This window comes from Sabethes cyaneus, chromosome 3 (assembly GCF_943734655.1).
Source record: "Sabethes cyaneus chromosome 3, idSabCyanKW18_F2, whole genome shotgun sequence".
NCBI classification, from domain to species: domain Eukaryota; kingdom Metazoa; phylum Arthropoda; class Insecta; order Diptera; family Culicidae; genus Sabethes; species Sabethes cyaneus.
Window position 1 is genome coordinate 229,794,696 of NC_071355.1, and position 14,858 is coordinate 229,809,553.

A 14,858-nucleotide genomic window follows, 5' to 3' on the forward strand; every position below is an offset into this window, starting at 1 on the left:
ATGACAAGTTTAAATCAACTTGTATCACTCAGCGAGTGCAGTGAAGTGGTTCGACGAGAGCAAGCAAAACCGCGCGATGCCGAAACTAGTGACATTCGAATCGTCAGCTTCCGACTGGAAAAGGTTCCCGGTCAACCTGGCTTTCTGGGAGAGTACGCCCATTTGATCGTAACGGTGGAAGTGGTGAATCCGACATACATTGGCGACTGTAAATCGTATTGAAACAAAAACTCATTGTAGGTTGATGGTGGGACCAAAGATCTGAAGTATTTCGTTAAATGTCTACCCTATACAGACCCGAAACAACGAGAGATAGTACAGGAAATCGGAATTTTCAAAAAAGAAGCCGTGACATACCAGGAGTTGTTCGCGAAATTTAATCAGGATTCTGCCAAAGTTACGAAATGGTGCCCATCTTGCTGGTTGGCACGAGATGATCTGCTGGTGATGGAAGATCTTTATGCCAGTGGATACCGGCCCATGCCTTCACGAAGAGGCTTTGAAGAAGCACATATGTTGGTGATTTTCGATTCCTTAGCACAAATGCATGCCTGCTCACTGGATTTGGAATTCAACCAAATGGGCGGGGAAAGGTTGGATGCTAAATTTGGATCAATGCTATTCGAAAACACGTTTACGGAGGAAAGTACGTGGTTCACTGTTGGACTAAAGGGGATTCTTAAAGTAGCACTGGAAGGATCGAAATACGGCCGAACGGCAGCGTGGAAAGAAAAAATGTCATCTGAGATGTATAGTAAAATGGAGAGAATTTATGACCTGATAAAACCAACCGATCACTTTCAATCGGTCGTGATTCATAGGGATTTGTGGTTTAATAACATGATGTTCAAGTTTAAAAATGACCCTCTCACCGGATTAATTCATTACGACAATCCGACTAGTTGCGTTTTGATAGATTTCCAAATTGCACGATATTTGCCACCGGCGATAGATTTTCTTAGCGCAATTTATCTGCTAACTCGTCGGTCGCATCGGGATCAACATTACGATTCTTATGTGGAATATTACTATCGGAAGTTGAGGGAAAAACTGCACCGGTTGAATCTCAATTTAGATGATGTCCTCCCGTGGCAACAATTTCTGGAGAGTTTACAGCACTATCGTCTCGTGGGATTGCTATGGTCGGGGATTTTACTGGGTTTCGTAAATCTACCGGAAGGATTCCTCGGCGATTTACATGTAACGGACGTTGAAGCCTATCACCGGTTTTGTCTCGTCAGTCGCGATGATATTATAATGGATTTTTTCCGGAAGGACGACCACTATCGAGAACGATTGTTGGATTCCGTTGATGAAACTATTGAGTATTTGTTTGGATTTGAGTAATTTTGGATATAGTACTTCATTAGTAAATATTTAAAATCAGGCAAATTTAACTATTTTGGAAATTAAAACTACAAAACTACTACTACTACTACTAGCAGTATTAGTAGATTGGATTTCAATGTCATCGACTAACTTATTTTTATCGCTTCATTCGTCAACCACTATCAGCAGGCTGACAGCCATGAATGGTAATGAATTGTAACTTACAAAACAACGCGAGTTTTGATAAATCAAAATAACAACAATGTAGCACTATTGACTCAAAATGATGTCTAGCTGCATTTGAAGTTTGATTGAAAAGTTAAATTTTGGGAATTAAACAAATCCTTTCATACGAAAGAGAATGCAGCACATTCAAAAAATTATAAGTTACTATCATTTTGAGATGTGGTTGTGATGTAATGTCTTATAAATAAAATTGTTCAATTTGCATCTGCCATTAAGCTTACCCAAAGAAGTAAACTCTTTTGTTTATACTACATAATTATTTATTGATAAGGATAAATAAGCCAGCACAACAACATTACGCTTTATATCTCGAAAGACCTGATTGTTCCTAAATCAAATTTGATGCCAAATTAGTTGCCGAAGTAATCATAGTCACTAAGAATAGTATATTAAATTTATATAGCAAATCAACTCTTCTCAAAAGTCGACCAAACCTAACTTGTAGAAAATAGAATGTTTCGAATTTAAAATATTTTTAATAAAGGATCTATAGGTACTTGCAAAGCAATTCGACACGCATTTTGTTGACGATGAAATAGTTTGGAAAGAGTCAGCCTTTCGCTCTACGTATTTTGGAAACTGACGATTCCAGGAAAGCAGGAATGTAAAAGATCAAATGTGTAAGAGAATGGATTTAGTGAAACTGAGTAAAATCTGGCCGTGATTTGGTTTGGGAAGCCATATTTCTATCTATTTCTAAAAGCTATCTCCCCTTTTCATTGAACTAAAAAGAAAAAAGGAAAGCCTTGGCATTAAACGTTACGACTTCACCCTTTTCATGTGTGGCCTCATCACTGCGACCAGTATAGTTGATCTATTGTTATATCGCCCGGGTGTTTGCTGTATGACCTGCACTGCATTTCTTTTTGCTATAATCGCTATTGAGTGAGGGATATGCTTATTAAATTTTTTTATGCGTGCATGTGTGTATTTGGGTTTTACCCTTCCTTCAACACTTGATTTATTTTACCCACTTATTCCTCGCTGCCAGTACTATCCCATATTGCCGCCGTCCCTGGCGAGGACTCATTCGTTCCTCTGACCAGTACACTTTACTATAGGAGGGACTTTTGCACTGTCAAGATGCTTCTGTGGGTAAATAAAGAATTCAACATATGAAGGAAGGGTAAATGAGGGGCCTGAGAATTAACCCATGCTAAAGTCACTTGACATCGAATGGCCAGATTCTACTAAGATTCGAACCCACGACCACTCGCTTGCCAAAGCAGACTCGGTAACCTTGCGGCTACGGAGCCCCCTAAACTTCAAGACTTAAGGCGGAACCGAAAGTGGCTCACGTTATTGTGTTAGTGCGACAAACACTGTACTGTACATCTCATGTGTTCGTTAAAATCCTAAACGTTTATTTGAATATTGCATTAGTATTGGTAATATATGTCAAATAGCGGAGCTTGCAAACATAAACAGCTGATTCGCAGCCAACCGCACTGACTACAAACATCCCGAAAAAGGGTTTGTTTTCTTTATCAAGGCATTCCGATTCAATCAAAATTAACAGCAGCAACTGAATAATGCGTAGGATGACTAGGATACTTAATTAATCCGCTTGCATCGGATTGCGTTTTTGATTCCTGCGTGTGCGTTTTGTTTGTTTACCTCACTCTAAGCTCATCGATGCGGCGAAAGTTGAAAGCTCTTTAAAAGCTCATTTATGTGACGAAAGTTTGATACTGTGTTGCTGCTTTTTCGGAAATCGCTAGTTCAACGAAATATGTGCGCAACCAAATATCTATTAACTAATTCCAAATTATACATTGGTCGCTTTTATGAACACGTAATGATCGATATGATCAGTTAAATTTATTTTCCATTAGCAATTATGTTTTGCTGAGCGTTTATTGATACACTAGCTGACCCGACAAACTTCGTATTGCCACAAATTTACCTGTGTTGTACATAAATCATGAATCTCGGATGATCTTTGTCACTTCTCGAGTTTTGCAAGCCCCCCAGTGGGCGGCGCTTCCGACGGCGGGTCACCGGCAACACTCGCGACCGGCTCGTCCTGAATGATCTAGTGTTACTATAGATAGTTTTTGTGGTCTTGTTATTGATTAATGTTTTATAGAAGAGTCTCGAATTTCTCGAGTTGGATTAGTTTTTGAGTTTCGCAAAAATTTCTGTTTTATTTGTATGAGAGTCCATATCCCCCTACCACAGGGGTGAGAGGTCTCTAACTATCATAAAATAAATTCAAGACTCAAAAATCTCCTACATGCTAAATTTGGTTCCATTTGCTTGATTAGTACTCAAATTATAAGGAAATTTGTATTTCATTTGTATGGGAGCCCACCCTCTTAAAAGGGAAAGGGGTCGTAATACACCACAGAAAAAAAATTCTGCCATCTAAAACTCTCACATACCAAATTTGGTTCCATTTGCTTGATTAGTTCTAAAGTTATGAGCAAATTTATATTTCGTTTGAATGGGAGCCCCCCCCCCCTCCTAAAAAGGTAAGAAGTCCTAATTCATCATGGGAAAAATTGTTGCCTCCAAAAACACCCACATGCCAAATATGGTTCCATTTGCTTGATTAGTTCTCGAATTATGAGGAAATTTGTATTTCATTTGTGTAGAGGCCCCCATCTTGAAGTGTGGAAGGATCCTAATTCACCGTAGAAAATATTTTTGCCTCCAAAAACCTCCACATGCCGAATTCGGTTCTATTTGCTTGATTAGTTCTCGAGTTATGGGGAAATTTGTATTTCATTTGTATTGGAGCCCCCCCTCCTAATGTGGGAAGAGGTCCTAATTCATCACAGAAAAAATTCTTGCCTCCAAAAACACCTACACGCCAAATTTGGTTCCATTTGCTGGATTAGTTCTCGAGTTATGAGGAAATTTGTATTTCGTTTGTATAGGAGCCCCCCCTCTTAGAGTGGGGAGGGGTCCTAATTCACCGTAGAAAATTTTCTTGCCCTCGAAAACCTTCACATGCCAAAGTTGGTTCCATTTGCTTGATTAGTTCTCGAGTTATGAGGAAATTTGTATGGAAACCCTCCCTCTTAAAGGGGAGAGGAGTTATAATTCCCCTTATAAAGAGGGGAGGGGTCTCAAATTACCCTAGAATAAATTCTTGTCACCGAAAACACCCACATGCCAAATTTGGTTCTATTTGCTTGATTAGTTCTCGAGTTATGCAGAAATTTGTGTTTTATTTGTATAGGAGCCCCTCCTCTTAGTGGGGGGAGGGGTCTCTAACCATCACTAAAACCTTTCCTGGCCCCAAAAACCTCTACATGCAAATTTTCACGCCGATTGGTTCAGTAGTTTTTGATTCTATAAGGAACACAGGACAGACAGACAGACAGACAGAAATCCTTCTTTATAGGTATAGATAGCAGATCGATAAATTGAATTACAAGTTTTAGGAAATTATAACAGCGCTGGAAGCACTGATTACGTGGCGAAAGCGTACTCTGCCAATACAGATGCATTTTTAAGGTGCAAAACAATACATGCTTCGAATGGTAGCCATTTACCCAGCCATCTTTGAGCCACTTTCGGTTTCCCCTTAAAGCAGGCTTGTAAAAGCTCATGGTTTCTACTTATTCGGCGTGCACCATATAACAACTCCCCAGTGAGATCCGGATTTCTTTGCAAGATCGGCGCGCTACTGGACAAACTAGAAGGCTTTTGCGTTACAAATTCTTCTCTGAAACGGCCATGTTCTCCAAATGCCTATATCCAAAATTGCACGGAAATAAAGAACATTTTTATTTTGATTTATTTTTGATCAAATTAGCCCATTTTAAAATACTTAATTATAGCTTGATACCTATAATGCAGAAGTACGTAACTATTCTATTGCTGAAGCTTTTTGTATATACAAGATAATTCTAACTGTGTCCTTCCTCGCTATCCTTCTGTGGTAGCAGCTCATGTATGATATCGAGCATCCTTTGACGATAAGGTCCATCCGTTCTGAATGCACTCAAACAAATGACGACTTTCGGTAGTGGCATGAATCCTGCACATTCGGCAGAGAATGCCAATGCCTGACCCTGATAGTGCTCCGGAAGTAACACGTGTGGAGCGATGATACATCCGTGGATTTGTCCAGCCAAACGATAGTGACGGCAGCTTTCCAAAAAGGACTCCGTCGTATAAATGCTTTGAGCATTGATACCATTTAGTTTCAATACTTGCTGAAAGATTAGAAAATAGTGCCCCAACAGCGAATTCATATTTTCAGCTCTGAATTCCTCTGTCGTCGTGAGAGCAAATAGTAAGTTGATATCGTAAGCCGGTGGCGTATAACGAGACAGTTGAAAATCAACTAGAATGCACTCTAACGGTTCACCACTTGGTGTGGTTTTGAACATTAAATTATTACTCCACAGATCTCCGTGGCTAAACACATTCCTCCACCTACTTGATGGTTTTACATAATCGTACAGACTCCGCATAGTGCCTGGTAGGGCAGCCAAAATCTTCTCCAAGTCGTTAGAATTTCGTTCAGAGATTCTCAAAAACTCACACCACAGAACGATCACATTTTCGACATTACTGGTACGAGTGCTTCCTTTAATTCCAGTCCAAGCATTTTCCTTCAGAGCGTCTGGAAACATTTCTGTTAGCCTTTTACCTTCGCTTTCTTCTAGCACAATAGATGCGGCGTGCATAAACGCCAAAGTTTCTAATGCTTTTGATAGATGTGCGTAATCCATTATTCCACTATTGCCTTTCAATATATCAAATCCTTTTACCTTAACATTCTCCATGACAATTATTCGATCTTCTTTAGTCAACAGATACTTGGGAACAATTTGTCTGCTCTTGATTTGTTGCTGAATTCTGGGAATGATTTTCTGGTACAGATTGACCTCCTTTGGAAAACTTCCGATCTCTCGCAAATACTTTGCCAGAACAGGATTACCAATGGGTATAATTTTCAAAAAGAACGATAACTGTTGGCTTTCCAATCCAGCAGCAGCGCCATTGACTTGGATCTTCAGCGTAAAATGATCAGCCAGGAACCCAGCCGGACTTCCGCCGAAACTCTCAATCCAAGCATCCCGAACTGTTATCAGAACCGTGCTGGTCCCCAGATAGCGAGCCACAATTAACTGGATATCGTCGTCCGATAGTCCCACTTCGGCTGGTCTCAACATGGTGGTTGCTGCATACGTCGTTACCTGCCACAGGTTAACTAGCACTGAAGTGGACCAACTATTATTGTAGTCATAGTAACAAACATCCTAGGGCTGTGACTCATAATGCACACCTCAAATCCGGGCCGGACGATTAGTTTAAATAAATTTCAATAAGTATTCATGTAACTGATTTGGAGATAACGCTTACAGAGACTACCGAGCAAATAGTACCACGAGCAGGTTGAAGATTTGTACTTCAAATAAAGACAATAATGCACGGTCTAAAACGGAGACTGAGACTCGGTATCCATGTACATTTTGAGAAATTAGGTTAGAGGTGCACAGCCTTGGCTATTATATTAAAACTATTATATTGTTGAAGTAATCTTCTTTGTAGCTCTAAATCTGTACTGTAATTTATGATCTAACAGTTAAACAGCAGTAGTTTTCGCCAGAAAAATAAAAGGATTCTGTCAGACACGACTCTGGAACGAGTGATGTGCTACGTGCATGTTTCGCGCGCATTCTCGATTTCCTTCGAAATGCGCAGAGGGTTGCGGTAAGGAGATGAACTATACCATATGTTATTCAACAAATCATCATGCCATAAATTGACCGATACTGGCACCCTTGTTTACATTTTGGACAATTTTCCTTTTCATTTTTATCGAATGTAGCGTGTGTTTAACATTTTACTTGCATAAGGACTTTTTTAATTTAGTCATATTGCTTTTTAAGCAATAAACTTGTCGTTAAATAACTGAATCTTTGTTGGATTCTGCCGTCTGTTACGTAAACAAGGGCTTCAGTATCTGCCAAATGACGTCACCTTGATTTGGTCGCTTATAGCGCTTTCTAAATTAAAAAATGTCTTTTTTGGATTTTGTGCTCTTTTTCTTTTAACGAATCATCTTTTCATTTGCATTAGATAGGTATATGATTTCTGATTCCAAATCGAACTTCATGCTTTATGTATACATTTAAATGTAAAATTGCCTAGAGACTTGGATAAAAACTTTTATTTGGTATCTTTACTAGTCGAAAAAAAATGTTCGAAAACAGACACTGATGAAGCCTGCAAATCGTAGGCGAAATACGTATCTGTCGCGAATAAATATAGATAGTAAAATTTGATTGGAATAGTTTTATTTTTATTTAATTTAAAAAAGTGTCAATCATCGCGTATATTAGCTACAAATGATGCGAAGGGAGTTTTACATATAACTTTTAAAGGGTTATAATAACTAGTGCTGGAAAGTATGCTTCTCAAGATCTTTTGTTGATTTGGATTTTACTAACAAAAATTGGCGATTCAGGTTCATTCCATTCCAAGCCACGAAACACAATGCCTCTCTTTCATACAAATCTAGTGTCTGTTTAAACACACACTGGTGTGCCGCGAACAAACCAAATATTGATTAGCAAGCACAACCAGACTGGTCAGCACTTTGCTGGTAGTTGTTTCGTTATCAATTGAGCCACAACAAATCGTCTCTCGCAGCATTCACGTTCGTTTATCAGTCAGTCTATCGACTATCGCTGGAACGAAAGGAGTTTCCACAGTATAAACATTCCCTCATGTCGTGTACGAGTTGACGACAGGGCAAATACAAATCCGGTTGCAGTTTACAGAATTGACAATGGAAGCGGAAAAGTTTAATTTAAATTATGACGATCTGGAAAGCATCGTCCGGTGTTATTATAACAATCCAAAGTTACAGTTTAAGATTAACTCGAGTCAAGTTACGCCCTTCAGTACGAGCCGTGTCGGTTATCTTGGTGATCATTTCGTGCTAAAGCTGGAGTTCACGCTGCAAAACAAAGCTCAATCGGAAACATTAGAAGCCTTTCTAAAGCTCCTCCCCAGTGGCATTCCGGAGCTAACACGCTATTTGGAAGCGATTGGAACTTTTCGGAAAGAAGTTCACCTCTACAATGTGATGTTTCCCAAACTGGCACAATTCACCAGATTTGCACCGAAGGCTTATCTCTCGAAAGATGACCGATTGCTCGTGTTTGAAAACCTAAAATTAGAAGGCTTTCGTACAGTAAGCAATACTGCGACTGGTATTTTCGATAAGGCACATCTGGAGCAAGCACTCGTCGCACTTGCTAAATTTCACAGCGCTTCATTAATGTTAGAAACCAAAACCGGAAAACCCCTCCCAGAAATGTTTCCTAAGCTATTAGACGAAAATTGCTGGGTGCTCAAAGACAATAATCCTCGCATCGAGGAATTAGAGAATGCCATTGAGGTTTTGAAAGAACTGGTTAAAGTTATAGAAAAAGAAAATCCCTGTCTAGATATTATTCTAGAAAAATTACCGGATTTCATTCTGCAAATTTACGACTTGGTGAAACCATCCACTGTGTACCGAAACGTTGCCTGCCACGGTGATCTGTGGGGTAGTAACCTGATGTTTAAGTACTCAGCTGATGGCCTCCCCATTGACTGTCTGATAATAGACTATCAGTTTACCCGCTACGCACCACCTGCCTACGATGTAAACATGCTGATTGCATTGACGACCACGGGTGAGTTCCGCAAGCGACATTACAATGAACTGATCAACTTCTATTACGAAACGGTTCGACAGCAGCTCATCGAACAGTGTCTGTCGCCGGGGGAAATATTTTCTCGGACGCAGTTTTTGGAATCGTGCCAACGCTATCGGACTTCCGGATTGATCGATAATTTCCTAATGAATCATGTGACTTTGCTGCCACGGTACTGTGTGGATCAAGTGTTTTCTTCTCCGGAGGAATACGGCAATTTCAGCGGGACAGATAAGATCCGAATGTGTTTGGATGTGTTGGAAAAGGATGAGACCTATAGAACAAGGATTACCGGCATAATTAGAGATATGATTGAAGTACTGTAAACCCATGCAATGTTTCATGGTTATTGGTTCGTGGCTGACTAACCAACCACGATCAGGAAAAATCGCTCACAATTTTTTTACTGGGAAAAAATATGTCTGTCGTACAATTCTGAGCGATACTGACACGCACTTCTATTTATATACCTTTTTAGGTATCCTATTTTAGTTTCAATGGAATCATTTGTAAATTAAAAATAAGTAACGTTACTGAACAGTAGATGATACAACATTCCATAGTAGCTTGATGTTAATTTTAATCATATCTACCACAATAAATAAAACGGGAACATGACTTTCGTTTGTACTAAATTGATTTGTGACATTCCAAAACAAATACCCTTTGCTTTTTTTTGGCAAGACGTAATAAGTTTTGTCCAAATATATCCGTCGAAATAAGGAACATTTTTATTTTTAATTTATTTTCAATCATATTTCCCATTTTATATTCTAATACATAATTACCCCATAATATGATAATTCTAACTCAAATTTTCCTCGCCATCGTCCTGTGGCAGCAGCTCCTGTATGATATCGAGCATCCTTTGCCGATACTGTTGGTTCGTTCGGAATGCACTCAAACAAATGTTGACCTTCGGTAGTGGCATGAATCCTGCACATTCGGCAGAGAAGGCAAATACCTGCTCCAGATAGTGCTCCGGAAGCAGCACTTCCGGAGCGATGATGCATCCATGGATTTGTCCCGCCAGACGATAGTGCCGGCAGCTTTCCAAAAAGGACTCTTTCGTGTAGATGTTTTGGGCATTAATACCATTCAATTTCAATACTTGCTGAAAGATTAGAAAATAGTGCCCCAACAGCGAATTCATATTTTCAGCTCTGAATTCTTCTGTTGTTGTAAGCGAGAAGAGTAAGTTTATATCGTAAGCCGGTGGTGTGTAACGAGACAGTTGGAAATCAACTAGAATGCAATCCGACGGTTCTCCACTTGGTGTGGTTTTGAACATTAAATTATTACTCCACAGATCTCCGTGGCTAAACACATTCCTCCACCTACTTGACGGTTTAACATACTCGTACAGACTCCGCATGGTGCCTGGTAGGGCAACCAAAAACTTCTCCAATTCGCTGGAATCTCGCTCAGAGATTCTCAAAAACTCACACCACAGAACGATCACATTTTCGACATCCCTGGTACGAGTGCTTCCTTCAATTCCAGTCCAAGCATTTTCCTTCAGAGCGTCTGGAAACATTTCTGTTAGCCTTTTACCTTCCCTTTCTTCTAGCACAATCGATGCGGCGTGCATAAACGCCAATGCTTCCAATGCTTTTGATAGATGTGCGTAATCCATCATCCCTTTGTTACCTTTCAATATATCAAATCCTTTTACCTTCACGTTCTCCATGACAATCATTCGATCTTCTTTAGTCAACAGATACTTGGGAACAATTTGTCTGCTCTCGATTTGTTGTTGAATTCTGGGAATGATTTTCTCGCACAGATTGACCTCCTTTTGAAAACTTCCGATCTCTCGCAAATACTTTGCCAGAGCAGGATTCCCATTGGGAATAATTTTCAAAAAGAACGACAATTCTTGGATTTCCAGTCCAGCCGCGCCATCGACTCGGATCTTCAGTGCAAAATGATCAGCCAGGAACCCATCTGGACTTCCACCGAAACTATCAATCCAAGCATCCCGAACGTTTACCAGAATCGTGCTGGTCCCAAGATAGCGAGCCACAATCAGCTGAATATCGTTCTCAGACAGTCCCACTTCTGCCGGTCTCAACATGATGGTTACTGCACACGTCCTCGCCGGCCACTGGATAACTAGCACCGAAGTGGACCAAGGACCAACTATTATTGTGGTCATAGCAACAAACATCCTAGGGCTGTGATTTATAATGCACGCCGCAAAGTCTTGACCGGACGATTACTTTAGATAAATTTCAACAAATATTCATGTAACCGGTCTGGAGATAACGCTTACAGAGATTACTGAGCAAATAGTACGCTCGAGCAGGTTGCAGATTTGTACTTCAAATAAAGACAATTATGTACGGGACTGAGACTGAGACTTGAATTGGCATCCATTTCCATTTTAAGAAATTAAATGATAGTTGCTCAGCCTTCCCTACTATATTAAAAGTATAGTTTCTAGCTCTAAATCGGTACTATAATTTATGGTCTTAAACAGCAGTAGCTTTCAACAAAAAAAAACAGAAGGATTCTGCCAGACACGACCACTTAGTTAACGTAGGACTACGGATTTCTCGCTGATTACATACACGTGGAAAGACTTTGGTTGTACAAACGGAGGAGTGGAATGATCAGGGCATGTTAAAATCGAAACCTCACTCTCATTATATTTGTTATATTCTGTTGCAAAATTGAACTGTTTTGGAAAAAAAACAAAAAATTTCTTTGAAATACATATTAGTGGCAATTTAACCGTCTAGTTAGCCTCGAGGTACGATGTTGGTCAAACAAGCCAGTCGTCATATGTTCGAATCACGGCTGTACTCTCTAGAGTACTCAGCAGAGAAGTCTGTCGAGAAAGAAGAGTGACGTCTTTAAGATACAACCATCTTCAGCAAACCCAAAGCTTTGCTTATTTAGTGATTTGCCATTGTTAATCATTTAAAAAACAAAGCTCGTCCGTTTGATGTTGTCCAATTTCGTTTCGTCCCGTTCTATCCTGTTTTGAATTGTATGCTTCCTTATTCCTAAGCTCTAACCCTGAAGGGCACCGTATTAAAATTGAAGAATTACAAGGTATACTTTCTTCTTTTTAAAAAAATTGAGATTTTTCAGAATATTTTCAAGATTCAAGATCAAGATAGATGGCAGATGATTCAAAGGCGAGTTGGTCGCAAGTAAGTTTGAGTCTCCGGCCGCTACGGACGTTAGCTGTCGTTGAAACCACTAAACCAGCTCACAGTGGGCAAAATCGACCGAAAAATGGAGCTACTTGTTGCCGCCCTTTTTAAGAGGTAAATATTTGTTATATAAAAATCACGAGAAATCGATTGGTGATCTAGAAAAACTCTTTCTAATTTGAGATTCTATGGTAAGCAAAGTAACAAATGTTAGCAAAAAAGAATATAAATTTTTTCTTTCAATGCAATATTATCTAGAATTCTGATTTGTTCCATTTTACTCAACAATTTTCTACTACAGTTAAAATGCCAATTCGATACTCTTATCAGAAAATTTCAGGAAGGCATGCCTGTTCTTCACGTTAAAAAAGTCAGTAGATCAAAAGTTTTTCACTCAAGTGTCGTATAAGGGAATGTTTTACCTTGTTTTACTCTACAACTTGTATTGGAATCTGAGAAAGTATTGATAGGAAATCTTAAAATGTACCGATTTTATTCAAATTTGGTGTATACACATAATTGTTTCTTTCTTATCGAAAAACTCTAGAATACTTTTTTATAATTTGATGCCCTTTTCTTTGGTACTCTTTCTGTGTCAAGTGGCCACAAAAATAGTCGTATTTTTTTCTTGTTCGCCGTTTTCTAATTTTTTTAATGGTAAAAACTTCACGGAAGTTACTTTTTATTCCTGTGTTACGGTTAAAAAACAGACTATTAATGACGGATATAGATTTAAATTCAACAACTCGAACAGCGTTTTTTTTTCTTAAATGTTATTCTAAATTTCTATTGTTTGTCCTTACATTAAGCCACAAAAGCTGCAGTAAATGTTTGTTTGTTTGTAAAAGGCTTTTCCAAGAAAGCAGTCAATTTCCAATGTTTTAGAGTCTTCAAGCCAGTTGAATTGCGATAAAGTGCGAATTGAAAGCTATTCAGACTAATGGATTAGTTCTTCACTCGGAACTATGTTTTCTTACAATAAACTAGCTGCTTTTCTCTAATGACACTATGTCGAGAAATAGTGTCACACCATGTGATATACAATCATCATAAATTAAAATTACCCACGCGGCTCTTGTGCTCTTCTGCAATCTAGCCGGTAATTCTAGTAGTAGTGATAGTCGTAGTTCAGTAGTGCGATACCAACGCGAAGCGTCTGCCATGATGATGGCTGATCCTCTGGAACTTAACTCCGATGAGAAAAATCAAATAGTGAAAAATTTTCTGAACAATGAAACCATGCAATTTGAGATTATCTCAACGGTCGTCACTAATTTGGGTGATCAACGAACCGGCTATCTGGGTGACCATTATCGGCTCTCCTTCTCCATACTTTTAATCGGCGTTGAATCCGATCAAAACCAACAGCAGCAGGAAGTAACGCTTTTCGTTAAAATGTTACCAACCAGATTACCGCCACTAGCGAAATATTTAGAGGAAACTAGAGCGTTCAGCAAGGAAGCTCAACTCTTTCAGCATATCATACCGCGCCTTACTCGATTCGGCCGGTTCTGCCCGGAGGCATTGTTTCAGAAAGATAATCGCATGATTATATTCAGAAATGTCAGGATAGAAGGTTTTCGCGTGTTAGAACATAATAACGGTTTGTTAGATTTAGTACATCTCGAGCAGGCCCTTCGGACGCTAGCAAGACTTCATGCCGCTAGCTTTGCCCTGGAATCGCAGCTAAATCAAAACCTTGTGACAGAGTTTCCAGGATTGCTAGATGAGAACGCCTGGATTCTGGAGGAAAATTATCCACGGGTGGCTGAATTAGAAGCGGACATAGAAACTCTTTGTTTGATTGTCAACCATTGGGAAAAGAATCCTCAGCGAAAGGAAGCACTAGTCAAACTGCTTCCGGAATGCATGCGAGAAATCTATGAGCTTGTCAAAACATCCGAATCCTATCGGAATGTTTTCAGTCACGGAGATCTGTGGAACAACAACATAATGTTTCGCTATTCCGGGGCTGGTAGGCCACTGGAATGCCTACTGGTTGACTTTCAACTGGCTCGCTATGTGCCTCCGGCATATGACTTTAACATGTTGGTGACGCTAACAACGACCACAGGATTTCGACGGAAGAACTACAGTTTTCTTCAGGGGTACTACTATCAATCACTGCGAACGGAACTGCTTCGCCATCAGCTGGAGATCGAAAAACATTTGACGCAGGACGAATTTCGGACCTCATGCCAACGCTATGCTCGGGCAGCAGCACTCGATAACTTCATCATCAACCACGTTACTTTACTGCCGAAAAATTTATTGGAAAATGTTTTCTCATCGCCCGAGTCCTACTCGCAGTTTAGTGGACAGCAGAAAAATGATAAAATTTTAAAAGTATTTGATGAAGAGCTGGGTTACCGAACCAGAATCGTGGATATGATTGAAAATATTATTGACATTATTAAGTTACCATGAGGTGATAATTTTGGGAGCT

The 14,858-nt window shown here is 39.5% G+C and overlaps 3 protein-coding genes across 3 annotated transcripts; 2 read left to right on the forward strand and 1 right to left on the reverse strand.

Annotated features, from left to right (window-relative positions):
- LOC128743767 (uncharacterized) lies at positions 1-1,399 on the forward strand. The gene is made up of 2 exons (XM_053840427.1): positions 1-183; positions 241-1,399. Exons 1-2 carry the CDS (start codon positions 1-3, stop codon positions 1,345-1,347), a joined length of 1,290 nt encoding a protein of 429 aa, XP_053696402.1. The 3' UTR covers positions 1,348-1,399.
- Positions 1,400-5,435: 4,036 nt separating this feature from the next.
- Positions 5,436-6,710, reverse strand: LOC128740856 (uncharacterized). Its single transcript, XM_053836426.1, has one exon. It carries the CDS (start codon positions 6,708-6,710, stop codon positions 5,436-5,438), a length of 1,275 nt encoding a protein of 424 aa, XP_053692401.1.
- A 1,530-nt stretch (positions 6,711-8,240) lies between these two features.
- On the forward strand, positions 8,241-14,839 carry LOC128740857 (uncharacterized). Its single transcript, XM_053836427.1, has 3 exons — positions 8,241-9,570; positions 10,819-10,871; positions 13,509-14,839. Exons 1-3 carry the CDS (start codon positions 8,333-8,335, stop codon positions 14,837-14,839), a joined length of 2,622 nt encoding a protein of 873 aa, XP_053692402.1. The 5' UTR covers positions 8,241-8,332.
- The last annotated feature ends 19 nt before the right edge of the window (positions 14,840-14,858 follow it).